Source organism: Prionailurus bengalensis, chromosome X (assembly GCF_016509475.1).
Source record: "Prionailurus bengalensis isolate Pbe53 chromosome X, Fcat_Pben_1.1_paternal_pri, whole genome shotgun sequence".
In the NCBI taxonomy this organism is placed as follows: Eukaryota; Metazoa; Chordata; class Mammalia; order Carnivora; family Felidae; genus Prionailurus; species Prionailurus bengalensis.
This window is the reverse complement of record NC_057361.1, coordinates 58104786-58119362: the sequence shown is the minus strand read 5'-3', so window position 1 is coordinate 58119362 and position 14577 is coordinate 58104786. Positions and strand designations below refer to the sequence as shown.

Genomic DNA, 14577 nt, shown 5'->3' with positions numbered 1-14577 from the left:
ATGCGGGAGGGCCAGAGAGAGAGGGAGACAGAGGATCTGAAGTGGTCTCCACGCTGACAGCAGAAACCCTGATGCAGGGCTCGAATTCACGAACTGTGAGATCATGACCTGAGCCAAAGTCAGATGCTTACCCAACTGAGCTGCCCAGGTGCCCTGGGTAGTTCTATTTTTAACTTTTTGAAGAACCTCTGTACTGTTTCCCACAGCGGCTACACCAGTGTGTATTCCCACCAACAGTGTAAGAGGTTTCCCCTTTCTCCGCATCCTTGCTAACATCTATAGTTTCCTGTGTTGATAATTTTAGCCGTTCCCACAGGTGTGAGGTGCTATCTCATTTTGGCTTTGATTTGTATTTCCCTGATGATGAGTGATGTTGAGCATCTTTTCATGGAAACATGTCTATTTATGTCTTCTGCCCATTTTTTAAAAACTTGGATTATTTGTTTTGAGGGTGTTAAGTTTTATAAACCCTTTATATATTTTAGCTACTAACCCTTTATCAGCTATGTCATTTGCAAATACCTTCTCCCATTCCCTAGGTTGCCTTTTAGTTCTGTTGATTGTTTCCTTCACTGTGCAGAAGACTTTTATTTTGATGTAGTCCCAATATGTTGTTTTTCTTTTTGTTTCCCTTGCACTGGGGACATATCTAGAAAGAAGTTGCTTATGGCCAATATCAAAGAGGTTGCTGCCTGTGTTAAGGTTTCAAGTCTCACATTTAGGTCTTTGATTCATTTTGAATTTATTTTTATGACGTTGTAAGAAGTGATCCAGTTTAATCCTTTTACATGTTGCTGTCCAGTTTTCCCAACACCATTTGTTAAAGAGACTCATTTTTCCATTGGATATTCTTTCCTGTTTTGTTAAAGATTAGTTGACCATATAGTTGTGGGTTCATTTCTGGGTTTTCTATTCTGTTCCATTAATCTATGTGTCTATCTTGTGCCAGTACCATACTGTTTTGATCACTACAGGTTTGTAATATAACTTGAAATATGGAATTGTGATACCTCCAAGCTTTGCTTTTCTTTTTCAAGGTTGCTTTGGCTATTTGGGTTCTTTTGTGATTCCATACATATTTTAGGATTGTTTGCTCTACTTCAGTGAAAAATACTGGTGGTATTTTGAAAGGGATTGCATTAAATATGTAGACTGTTTTGGGTGATATATACATTTTAACAATATTTGTTCTTCCAATCCATGAACATGAGTGTCTTTCCATTTCTTTTGTGTCATATTCCATCAGTGTTAGATAGTTTTCAGAGTATAAGTCTTTTACTTTTTTCGTTAGGTTTATTCCTAGGTGTCTTACGATTTTTGGTGTAATAGTAAATGGGATCTAGTCTTTGATTTCTCTTTCTGCTTCTTCATTTTTAGTGTGTAGAAATGCAACAGATTTCTGTGTGTTGATTTTGTATCCGGCAACTTTACTGAAATTGTGTGTCAGTTCTAGCAAATTTTTGGGTAGAGTCTTTCGTGTTTTCTATATGGTGTATTGTGGTGTCTGAAAACAGTGAAAGTTTGACTTCCTTGCCAATTTTGAGGCTTTTTATTTTCTTTCCTTTTTTTAAAAAAATTTTTATGTCTTTATTTTATTTTGAGAGAGAGACACAGTATGAGTGGGGGAAGAGGTAGAGAGAGGGAGACACCGAATCTGAAACAGGCTCCAGGCTTCGAACTGTCAGCACAGAGCCTGACGTGGAGCTCCAACTCACAGACTGTGAGATCATAACCTCAGTTGAAGTCGGATGCTTAACTGACTGAACCACACAGGTGCCCTTGGAGGCTTTTTATTTCCTTTTGTTGTTGGACTGCTGAGGCTAGGACTTCCAGGACTATGTTAAATAACAGTGGTGAGACTTGACATTCCTGTCTTGTTCCTGACCATAGAGGAAAAGCTCTCAGTTTTTCCCCATTGAGGATGATATTAGCTGTGGTATTTTTTGATTTGGTGTTTATTATGTTGAGGTATTTTCTCTCTACTTTGTTGAGGGTTTTTTTTAATCAAAAATGGATACTGTATTTTGTTAAATGCTTTTTCTGCATTTTTGAAATGATTATATGATTTTTATCCTTTCTTTTATTAATGTGGTGTATCACATTGGTTGATTTATGAATAATGAACCACTCTTACAGTTTAGGAATAAATTCTAGTTGAGCATGATGAATGATTCTTTTAATGTGCTTTTAGATTCAATTTGTTAGTATTTTATTGAGAATTTTTACATCCATGTTCATCAGGGATATTGGCCTGTAGTTCTATTTTTCAGTGGAGGTTTTTTTTTTTCTTTTCCTTGCTTTGAAGTCAGAGTAATGCTGGCTTCATAGAATGAATTTGGAAGTTTTTCTTCCATTTCTATTTTTTTGGAATAGGTTGAGAAGAAGCCATCTGGCCCTGGACTTTTGTTTGTTTGGGAGATTTTTGGTTACTGACTCAGTTTCTTTGCTGATTATCAGTCTGTTCAAGTTTTCTATTTCTTACTGTTTCCGTTGTGATAGTTTATATAATTCTAGGAATTTATCCATTTATTCTAGTTTGGCCAATTTGTTGTCCTATAATTTTTCATAGTATGCTTTTAGAATCCTTTGTATTTCTATGGTGTCAGTTTTTATTTCTCTTCCCTCATTTCTGACTTTATTTCAGTCATCTCTCTTTTTTCCTTGAGAAGTCTGGCTAAAGGTTTATCAATTTTGTTTATGTCTTCAAAGAACTGGCTCTTGGTTTCATTTATCTTTTCTATTTTTTAAGACTATTTCATTTATTTCTGCTTAAATCTTTATTATTTCCTTCTTTCTACTAGTTTTAAGCTTGTTCTTTTTTTTATCTTTTAGGTATAAGGTTAGTTTGTTTCAGATTTTTCTTGTTTCTTTAGAGAGGCCTGTATCACTATAAGACTCTTTCCTAGAATTTATTTTGCTGCATTCCAAAGAGTTTGCACCCTTCTGTTTTCTTTTTTATTTGTCTCCATGTATGTCTTGATTTCCTATTTGATTTATTTGTTGACCTATGTGTTTAGTATCATGTCGTTTATCCTCCATGTGTCTTTTTCCTCCAGATTTTATCTTTTTTAAAAAAACAATTTTTTAAATGTTTATTTATTTTTGCAAGAGAGAGGCAGAGCACCAGAGGGGGGAGGTAGAGAGAGAGGGAGACACAGAATCCGAAGCAGGCTCCAGGCTCTGAGCTATAGCACAGAGTCCGATGGCGGGGCTGGAACTCAGGAACCCTGTGATCATGACCTGAGTGGAAGTCAGATGCTTAACCAACTAAGCCACTCCAGATTTTGTCTCTCATTTCAGTTTATTGTTGTCAAAAAAATGCTTGGTATGATTTCAATATTCTTAAATTTATTAAGACTTTTTTTGTGGGCTATCATGTGACATATCCTGGAGAAAGTTTCATATGCACTTGATTTTGAAGATTTTGATTACTTATTAAATCTTACCTGTTATTGGTAACAGGTTCAGATTTTCTGTTTCAACCTGATTCAATCTAGATAGGTTGCATGTTTCAAGTATTTATCCATTTTTTTAGGTTTTTCAATTTGTTGGTGTATAATTATTCATAGTAATAGTTTATGATCATTTGTATTTCTGTGGTGTCAGTTTTCATGTTCTAAGCCAAACATGATGTATCCCGTAAGCTTGGATATGCTGTGTTCCCAGTTTCTTTTGTCTCAAAATACTTTGTGATTTTCCTTTTGATTTCTTCTTTGACTCATTGGTTGTTCGAGAATGTGTTGTTTAATCTCCATGTATTTATTAATTTTTCATTTTTCAGTCATTTATTTCTAGTTTTTTACCATTGCGTTTTGAAAAGACACTTGATAGAATTTCAGTCTTCTTAAATTTGTTAAGGCCTGCTTTCTAGCCCAACTTATGGTCTATCCTAGAGAATGATCCTTGGGTGCTCTTTAGGAGAAGTATGTATTCTGATGCTATTGGATAGAATGTTCTCTAAATATTTGTAAGGCCCATTTTGTCTATAGTGTTATTCAAGTCTACTATTTAATTTTCTGCCTGGGTGATCTATGCATTGTTGAAAGTGGGGTGTTGAAGTCCCCTATTGTTTATTATTGCTCTCTATTACTCTCTTCAGTTGGTTAGCGTTTGATTGATTAATTGTTAAATTCAAGTATAATTAATATACATTGTTATATTAATTTCGGGAGTACAATATAATTATTCAAAAATTGTATACATGTCTTAGTGCTCATCAAGATAAGTGTACTCTTGGGGTGCCTGGGTGGTTCAGTCAGTTAAGCGTCTCACTCTTGGTTTCAGCTCAGGTTGTGATCTCATGGTTTGTGAGATTGAGCCCCGTGTCTGCTTGGGATTCTCTCTCTCCATAGCTCTCTGCCCCTACCCCACTCACTCATGCACACATGCTCTTTCTCCCTCTCTCTCAAAATAAATAAACTTAAAAAAAAGATAAGTGTACTCTTAATCACCTTGTCTCACTTATCCCCTACCCATCTTTTCTCTGGCAGCCACCAGTTGGTTGTCTTTATTTAGAGTCTCTTATTGTCTGTCCCCTTTTTCCCCTTTTGTTTTGTTTCTTAAATAACACATATGAGTGAAATTATATGGTATTTGTCTTTCTCTGACTGATTTCACTTAACATTATATTCTCTAGACTCTCTAGTTTCATCCATGTTATTGCAAATTGCAAGAGTCCATTCATTTTTATGGCTGAGTAATATTCCACAGTGTGTGTGTGTGTGTGTGTGTGTGTGTGTGTGTATATATATATATATATATATATATATATATATACTATGTTTGTTTTTTTTAATCCATCAATGAACATTTGGGTTGTTTCCATATTTTGGCTATTTTATTTATTTTTTTTTAATTTTTTTTTCAACGTTTATTTATTTTTGGGACAGAGAGAGACAGAGCATGAATGGGGGAGGGGCAGAGAGAGAGGGAGACACAGAATCGGAAACAGGCTCCAGGGTCCGAGCCATCAGCCCAGAGCCCGACGCGGGGCTCGAACTCACGGACCGCGAGATCGTGACCTGGCTGAAGTCGGACGCTTAACCGACTGCGCCACCCAGGCGCCCCGATTTTGGCTATTTTAAATAATGTTGCAATATACTGTAAATAATGGTGCAATAAGCATAGGGGTGTAATGTTTTCAAATTAATGTTTTCCCTTTTTTAGGTAAATGCTCAGTAGTAGAATTACTGGATCATATGGTAATTTTAATTTTAAGTTTTTGAGGAAACTCCATAATGATTTCCACAGTGGTGCTACCAATTTTCATTGCAACTAACAGTACATAAGGGTTCCTTTTTCTCCATATCTTTGCCAGCACTTGTTATTTCTTGTGTATTTGAATTAACCGTCCTGACAGGTGTGAAGTGGTATCTCACTGTGGTTTTAATTTGCATTTCCATGATGATTAATGATATTGAATACCTTTTTGGTTAATATAAGTTTTAAATGTTTAGTTGCTCTAGGGGCACCTGGGTGGCTCAGTCAGTTAAGTGTCTGACTTTAGCTCAGGTCATGATCTCACGGTTCGTGGCTTCAAGCCCCACGTTGGGCTCTGTGCTGATAGCTCGGAGCCTGGAGCCTGCTTTGGATTCTGTGTCTCCCTCTCTCTCTCTGCCCCTCCCCACTTGTGCTCTGTCTCTTTCTCTCTCTCTCTCAAAAATAAATAAACGTTAAAAAAATTTAAAAAATAGTTACTTGCTCTAATGTTGAGTGTGTATATATTTACAATTGTTATATCCCCTTGATTAGTTGACCCCTTTATCACTATATAGCGGCCTTCTTTGTCTATTGTGAGCAATTTTGACTAAAGTCTATTTTATCTGATATAATCACTGCCACTTTTGCTCTTTTCCTCACCATTTGCATATAATATCATTTTCAGTCCTTTCAGTTTATGTGTTTCTTTAAAGATAAGTTAGTCTCTAGTAGGTAGCATACTGTTGGAGTTATTATTATTATTATTATTATTATTATTAAAAACCCATTCAGGGGCATCTGGGTGGCTCAGTTGGTTAAGCATCCAACTTCGGCTCAGGTCATGATGAGTTCATGGGTTTGAGCCCCGTGTCAGTCTCAATGCTGACAGCTCAGAGCCTGGAGCCTGCTTCAGATTTTGTGTCTCCCTCTCTCTTCCCCTCCCCCGCTCATGGTCTGTCTCTCTCTCTCTCTCTCAAAAATAAATAAACATCCAAAAAAATTATTTAAAAAAAACCCATTCAGCCACTCTGTGTTTTTGATTGGAGAGTTTATTTCATTTATATTTTAAGTAGTATTGATAGGTAAGTACCTACTATTCCCATTTTGTTAATTGTTTTCTTAGTTTTTAATTCCTTTATTTCTTTCCTTCTATTGCTGTCTTTTTTTAATGCTTATTTATTTTTATAAATTTTTAATGCTTATTTATTTTTGAGAGAGAGAGAGATAGAGAGAGAGACAGACAGAGCATGAGTGGGGGAGGGGCAGAGAGAGAGGGAGACACAGAATCCGAAGCAGGCTCCAGGCTCCGAGCTGTCAGCACAGAGCCCGACGTGGGGCTTGAACTCACGAACCATGAGATATGACCTGAGTTGAAGTCAGACCCTTAACTGACTGAGCCACCCAGGCTCCCCAGTGCTTATTTATTTTTGAGAGAGACAGACTGCAAGCACAGGAGGGGCAGAGAGAGAGGGAGACACAGAATCCCAAGCAGGTGCCAGACTCTAAGCTGTCAGCACAGAGCCCAAAGTGGGGCTCGAACTCATGAACTATGAGATCATGATCTGAGCCGAAGTCAGACATTTAACTAACTGAGCCACCCAGACACCCCTCTCTTGCTGTGTTTTTAAAAATTATTCTTGTAGTAGTATGCTATAATTCCTTTTTGTTTATCTTTTATGTATGTAGTATGAGTTTTTTCTTTGTGGTTATCATGCGGTTTACGTAAAACATCTTCTAGATATAACAGTCTATTTTAAGCTGTTAACTACTTATCTTCAAATGCATAGAGAAACTCTACACTTCTGCTTCTGCTCTCCCCACATTTATGCTATTCATGTTACACTTCACGTACTTTTATATTGCACGCCTGTTAACAAATTTTTATAGCTATAGTTGTTTTTAACATTATTGTTTTTAACTTTTATAGTAGGGATAAAAGTGATTTACACAGTATCATAACAGAATTGGGGTGTTCTGAATTTTATATATTTTTATAACCTATTGAAGGATATTTTGGATGCTTCCAAGTTTGCACAATTTTGAGTGAAGTTTCTATAACCATTAACATGCAGATTTTTGTGTGGACATTAGCTTTTAGCTCATTTGGGTAAATGCTAAGAAGGACAGTTGCTGGATCATATTGTGAGAGTATGTCTAGTTTTATAAGAAACTACCAAACTATCTTCCAAAATGGCTCTACTATATTTTTTCTTACTAGAAATGAATGAGAAGTATAATTTCTCCACATACTCACCAGCATTAGCTTTTGTCAGTGTTTTAGATTTTAGCCATTTTAATAGTTGTACAGTGATATTGTTCTAATTTGCATTTCCTTGGTGAAATATAATGTTGTGCATCTTTTTCTGTGCTTATTTGCCATCTGTATGTCTTCATTAGTGTGGTGTCCAAGTCTTTCTCCCAATTTGTTTGTTTGTTTGTTTGTTTGTTTATATTTTGGGAGAGCACTCACGTTCCCTCTCCCTCTCTCTCAAAATAAATAAACAAACATAAAAAATAAAAATGCAACATCAAAAGCACAATCCATGAGAGAATAAAGTGTGGGTTGGACATCATTAAAATTAGAAACCTCTGATCTGTGAAAGACTGTTAAGAGAATGAAAACATAAGCCATACTGTGAGAGAAAATATTTGCAAAATATGTATCTGATAAAAAAATTGGTGTCCAAAATATACAAAGAATTCAACAATAAAGCAACAAACTACTAAATTATAAATTGGGGAAAAGGGGGCATCGGGGTGGCTCAGTTGGTTGAGTGTCTGATGTCGGCTCTGGTCAAGATCTCTCAGTTCATGAGTTCAAGCCCCACATTGGGCTCATTGCTGTCACCCTGTCAACCTGTCAGCACTGAGCCCACTTAGGATCCTCTGTCCCCTCTCTCTGCTGCTCCCCTGCTTGCTCTCTCCCAAAAATAAATAAGTAAATAAATAAATAAATAAACAAACAAATACATAAATAAATAAATCAGGGAAAAACAAATACCATATGATTTCACTCATATGTGGAATTTAAGAAATAAAACAAATGAGTATATGGGGACAAAAGAGAAAGGCAAACCAATAAACAGACTCTTAACTATAGAGGAGAAACTAATGGTTACCAGAGAAGAGGTGAGTGGTGGGTAATGGGTTAAATAGGTGATGGGGATTAGGTAGTGCACTTGTGCTGAATACTGGGTGTTGTATGGAAGTGTTGAATGTTCACACATGAAACTAACATTACACTGTCTGTTAACTAACTGGAATTTAAAGAAAAACTTTAAATACATAAGTAAAAAATAAAGAGTCATCACCAGATCAAAGATCACTTCAATTTTCTTCTGTGTTACTTTCTAAGAGTTCCGTTCATTGGGGTTTTATATTTAGGTTCATGACCCATTTTGACTTAGTTTTTGGAAGGTTTATGGTCTGTGTTCTGATTCTTTTTTTTCTTTTTACTTTGCATGTGGATTTCCAGCTGTTCCAGCACAATTGGTTGAAAGGACTATCCTCTTTCTTTTTTTTTAATTTCTGGTAACCCCCTCTGCCAGTGTGGAAATTACTTAGTGTTTCAGTTCTTTTAATGGTTGTCTTAAGAAGAGTAGAGTCCTTATTTAACTGTCCATGTTTGCAATGTCTGTACTGCACTTTTGCTAATTTACGTTGTCTTATTTTTCAGTTCATTAATTTTCCCTTCTCATGTTTCTAATCTGCCATTAAGCCTATTGATTATGTTTCTACTTGGGTTATTGTATTTTTCATTTCAAGTAGTTTCTCCTTTTCAAATCATCAAGGTCATATTTTGTGTTTTATCTTTCCTACAAAGTTCTGTGATATACAAGATGTGTAACAACTAATATGGCATGGGCAGTAGTCAGTCAGAATTGATATCAGGTGGAAACAACCACTGTATTGTATCAAAATGTCCTATTGAATATCAACCTATATATATATCAAAAATACATATATATCTTTTATTTCCTTGAACTTTGCAAACAGGTGTTTTATAGACAGTTTTTGATAATTTTGGTGTCTGCATTTTGAGAATCTGTTTCTGCTATTTGTTGTTTCTGCTGAGTCTCACTTATGGTGCCTTGCTTTTTAGTATGCTTGATTTTTTTTTTATGTTTACTACTCATGATTCTTGAAAAATTATTTTTGGAAACATTTTGAAGCTTAAGATGAAGTTTCCTTCCCCCAGAAAGGATTTACATTTGCTTCTTCAGATGCTTGGGACCAACGTCAACTAAATTCATCACTTGAGGTCTTTTGGCTTCCCCTATGATGTAATTTGGTGCTGTAAATGTATGAGAAAGCCTGTGTCACACCACAGAGATTGGTTCTCCCCACCCCATTCTGCTGTGTTCCTCTCAGAACCAAAGGAACTTTCTTTGCAGTCCCCTGGGGATGTGGGTAGGAGTAGTTTACTTGTGGTTTGCCCTTAGCCTAAGAGTGTGATCCCTTGGGTCTTGATGTCTTTTTCCCTGACCTAGTGAGTTTCATTAAATCTAAGCTAACATTTGTTCAGATTTATAAATGCCCCCCAGAAAAAAAGTGGCTTTAATTCTCTGCTTGTTTCTCTGGAACCTCACTTTTCCTTAGGTTTTAGTGTCTTGTAAGTTGCTTTGGAATAGAAAAAAATGTTATCTAACATTTTTCATTGTTTTCAGTAGGAGGGTCAGTCTGACGTATTTAATGCACACTATTTACATAAGCAGAACTCGCTGCTTCTTTAGTGTTTTAAGAGAACAGTTCTTTAAAAATTTTACTTAGAATCACATCTTTTCATGATGAGTATCCTCAGCCGTTGTGATTATGTTAATAATATTAGTAAAATATGGTAAGGTCTTCCTTATTACTTTTATAAAAGAGGTCCAATATTTCTCTTTTTCAGGCTAAAGCATCAGTGAGAGAAGCTGAACGACGTGATCCTACAAATATTTTCACTCAGTTTTATATATTCAAGATTGCGGTTTTAGAGCAAAACTCTACCAGAGGTATAAATGTTATTTATGAATTATATTTGACTGTTAATACAAATAATAATAATCCTTTTGTACTTTAAAGAAAAAAACATTGTTTTTAAGACAGCGGAGTTGTATATTCTATATTCTAGCTTTCCTATGTAATTAAAAATTAAGTTTACAAAGCTGTGGGGTAAGAGGGAGTTTATACTGCAAACCCAATTCAGTTAAGAATTGTCTTAGACAATCAAAGCCTCCAGCGTACTTTTATTTTAATTTTTTATTAGTGTTTATTTATTTAATTTTTTTTAAACGTTTATTTATTTTTGAGACAGAGAGAGACAGAGCATGAACGGGGGAGGGTCAGAAAAAGAGGGAGACACAGAATCCGAAACAGGTTCCAGGCTCTGAGCTGTCAGCACAGAGCCCGACGCGGGGCTCGAATTCAGGAACCACGAGATCATGACCTGAGCCGAAGTCGGACGCTCAACCAACTGAGCCACCCAGGCGCCCCTGTTTATTTATTTTTAAGAGAGAGAGAGAGAGAGACCAGGAGCAGGGAAGGGTCAGAGAGAGAGGGAGACAGAGAATCTGAAGTAGGCTCCAGGTTCTGAGCTGTCAGCACAGAGTCCAATGCGGGGCTTGAACCCATGAACCAGAGCTGAAGTCAGACGCTCAACAGAGCCACCCAGGTGCCCCAAAATAGATTTCCTATTAAACTTTGTCATATTCTATTAAAATAAAATAATTTTACTTCTTAAACATAACACCAGCTCAGTCTTTTTACTTTTTCCCCAGTTATCTGTGACCATTTTTTAAAGCCATGTTTATTGATGATATATAGAATAAAATTTACTAGTGTATGATTCTATGGGGTTTATTTATATTAATAATTCTGTGAATAATTCTATTTGTTTTGACAAGAATATATAGTCAGGTAACCACCATTACAATCATGATACAGAACAATAAAATTACTCAGGCTCCTTTGTTGTCATTCCTTCCTGCCACTTTTAGCCCTGGGAACAACTAATATTTTTGCCTTTTCTAGAATGTGATATAAATGGGATAATATAATATGAAGCTTCTTGTGCCTTTTTTTCACTTAGGATAATGAATTTGAAACTCATTCATACTGTTGTGTTTCCGTAGTTCTTTTTTATTGCTGAATAGTAATCTATCGTATGTATGTACCACAGTTTGTTTCTTCATTCACCATTTGAAGTATGGATGGTTTCCATTTTGGGTGACTGTGAATAAACATGCTATAAACATCTGTTTACAGATTTTGTGTGATGATAAGATTTAACTTCTGTAGGGTAAATTTCCAGGAATTGGATTTTTGGGTTGTATGATAAATATGTGTTTTACTTTATTAGAAACTGCCAACCTGTTTTCCTAAGTAGATATACAATTTTACATTCTAACCAGCTATGTATTAGTGTTCTAGTTGGTCTACATTCTCACCAGCACTTTGAATTGTCCTTTAAAAAAATTTCTACCCATTCTAATAGTTGGGTAGTGATATCTTACTGTGGTTTTAACTAGCATTTTTGTAATGTCTAATATTTGACATCCATATATCTTCTTTGGCAGAGTGTTTTTATAAATCTTTTAACCAGTTTTCTATGGGGAACTTTGTTTTCTTTTTCTCTAATTCATCTCTATATGTTTTATTCATCTTATACCATAGTAGCTCGAACATAGGAAAGAAATATATTCTGGTTACTGAGATATAGGGAACTTTGTTTTCTTATTGAGATTTGAAAGTTCTTTATATGTTTTAGATATAAATTATCAGATGTGTTTTATAAATTTTTATTTTTATTTTCATATCAATGTCTTTCGTGAGAAATTTGACAGTCTAATTTATCTTTTTTCTTGTTTTATGGATTGTGTTTTTGGTAATATACCTAGGAAATCTTTATCTAATCTAAGGTCACAAAAATTTTCTCCTATATTTTCTCCTAGAAATTTTATAGGTTTAAGTGTACGGTTAGTTCTATGATCAATTTCATATTAATTTTTGTATTTAATTTAAGGTATGAACCAAAGTTATTTTTTATTTTTTATTTTTTTGCACATGGCTATCTAATCATTCGGCATCATTTTTTTCAGCATTATTTATTTTAAAACTATCTTTTTTCAACTGAATTACCTTTGCACATTTATTAAAAATTCAGTTGTCGGGGTGCCTGGGTGGCTCAGTCGGTTAAGCATCCGACTCTGGATTTTGGCTCAGGTCATGATCTCATAGTTTGTGAGTTTGAGCCCCAGCCCCATGTTGGGCTCTGTGCTGGCAGCATGGAGCCTACTTGGGATTCTCTCTTTCTCACTGTTTCTCTGCCCCTCCCCTGCTTGTGTTCTCTCTTTCTCTCTCTCTCTCAAAATAAATAAATAAAACTTTAAAGAAGAAAAGAAAAGAAAATCAATTGTAATATGTGTGTTTGGGTCTCTTTCTGGTTTCTTAATTCTGTTGCATTGATCTATTCATCTATCTTTACACCACTTTTGCACTGTCTTAATTAGTTTAGCTGTGTAATAAATTTGAAATCATGTAGTCAAAGATCATAACTTTATGTGACTTAATACTTTTAATTATGTTGAGGCTTGTTATATGACCCAGAATATTGTCTTTATTTATAAATGTTCAATGTGCACTTGAGAAAAATGTATATAAACTATAGATGTTTATAACATTCAAGTCAAGTTGATTAATAGTGTAAAGTGTACTGTATCCTTGCTGATTTACTACTTGTTCTGTCAATTAAGAGAAGGTACTGAAATCCTTGAATACAATTGTGGATTTGTTCATGTTTCCTTGTAGTTCTATAAGTTTTTGCTCTTTGTGTTTTGATATGTTGTTATTAGATGCATAGATATTTAGGATCGAATATCTATCTAAGGAGTTAAATGAATTAACTCCTTATCATCACAGAGTAACTTTCTGTCACTGATAATATTCTTTGCTCTGAAATCCATTTTGTCTGATATTACTATAGCTACTCCAGCTTTCTTTTGATTACCATTACTATAATACATATTATCCCATGGTTTTTCTTTTAACTAATTTTGGCTTTATGTTTAAAGTATGTTTCTTGTAGGTAGCATATAGTTGAAAGTTGCTTTCTTTAATTCAGCATGACTATCTGCCTTTTACTCAAGTCATATAGACCATTTGTATTTAACATGATTATTGATATGGTTAGGTTTAAATTTAGCATCTTGTTATTTGTCTTCTGTTCGTCCTGTTCTTTTTTGCCACTTTTCTTTTTTCTACTTTCTTTTGGATTGAGTATTTTTTATGATTGTATTTATTTCATTTTTGGCTTATAAGCTCTCTTTGTTTTGTTATTTTAATTGTTACTTAAGTTCTGTAGTGCATATTCTTAACTTACTGTATTCTACCTTTAAGATACATAATTGAATGTAATACCACCATTCGTTTTTCAGTTTCGTTCTGTTTTATAATCCATTTTATGAGTGTACCAAAATGTATTTAGCCCATCCATCATTGATGGAGTTTAGGTTGCCCCTATATTGCACTCTTAAAAAAATTGCAGGATGAACATATTTTTATGTTTTTGTTCACTTTTGCAAATATATCCATGGGATAAATTCACAGGGGTGAATTGCTCAATTGGGCATTTTTCTGACATTCAAGTCTTCCTTGACAGTTTAGCAATTTAGATGAATTTATGAAAATTAATATTTTAAAGCTGTTACTGCTCATAAAATGAGTTCCAAAGTCACTGTGGTATAATTAACCCTAGATTGCTATTATTTTTGATAAGAGTATCTCCTTTTCTTTTTTTTTTTTTTTAACTCTTTCCTTCTTTTTCAGCTTTGCAGGCAATTAATACATTAGAGAAGTTAATAACAGGTGTAGTACCAAAAGAGAATGCGCTACGTATGGACAAAGATTCACCTGTCACGGTTCTCAGTTTAGTTGCCCAATTTGCTCTAGAGGTAATTCTTATGTATTTATCTATAAGATTTTTTACCTCTTTTCCTTTTTAAGATATAATTAATGGAAGTCCTTAGAGGAGTTTGCTACAAAGAAAAGAAAATTGGTCAGTTGGTTGTGAGAAGTAGGATCAGGGGTTTGTTTGTTTGTTTGTTTGTTATGAATGAGAATGTTTATATGCTGATGGAAATGATCCAGTAAGAGAACAAAAAGTTGACATTGTGAGAGAGGAAAGGGAGAATTGTTAGAGCAATGTCCTTAAGCAGGGGGGAAGTGATGGACACAAGTATGTACATTCAGGGATTGGCTTTAGGAAAGAACATGCATAGTTCATCTATGCTAGCAGTTGAGAAGTTGGAGTATGTGGTGTGGTCCCTGGTGTGTGAATAAATGTAGTAGTGGGAATCTGGAAGTTTTTTTTTCCTGGCTGCTTCAGTTTTTTCAACGAAA

General features: G+C 34.9%; 1 protein-coding gene across 1 annotated transcript in view; it reads left to right on the top strand.

The window, feature by feature from the left end:
- Window positions 1-14577, top strand: part of TEX11 (testis expressed 11) — a 243368-nt gene that overhangs the window by 141931 nt on the left and 86860 nt on the right. Inside the window, exons 17-18 of the mRNA XM_043569958.1 lie at window positions 10091-10193; window positions 14005-14129. Coding sequence (XP_043425893.1) covers window positions 10091-10193; window positions 14005-14129 — 228 coding nt within the window. The remainder of the gene's footprint in view (window positions 1-10090; window positions 10194-14004; window positions 14130-14577) is intronic.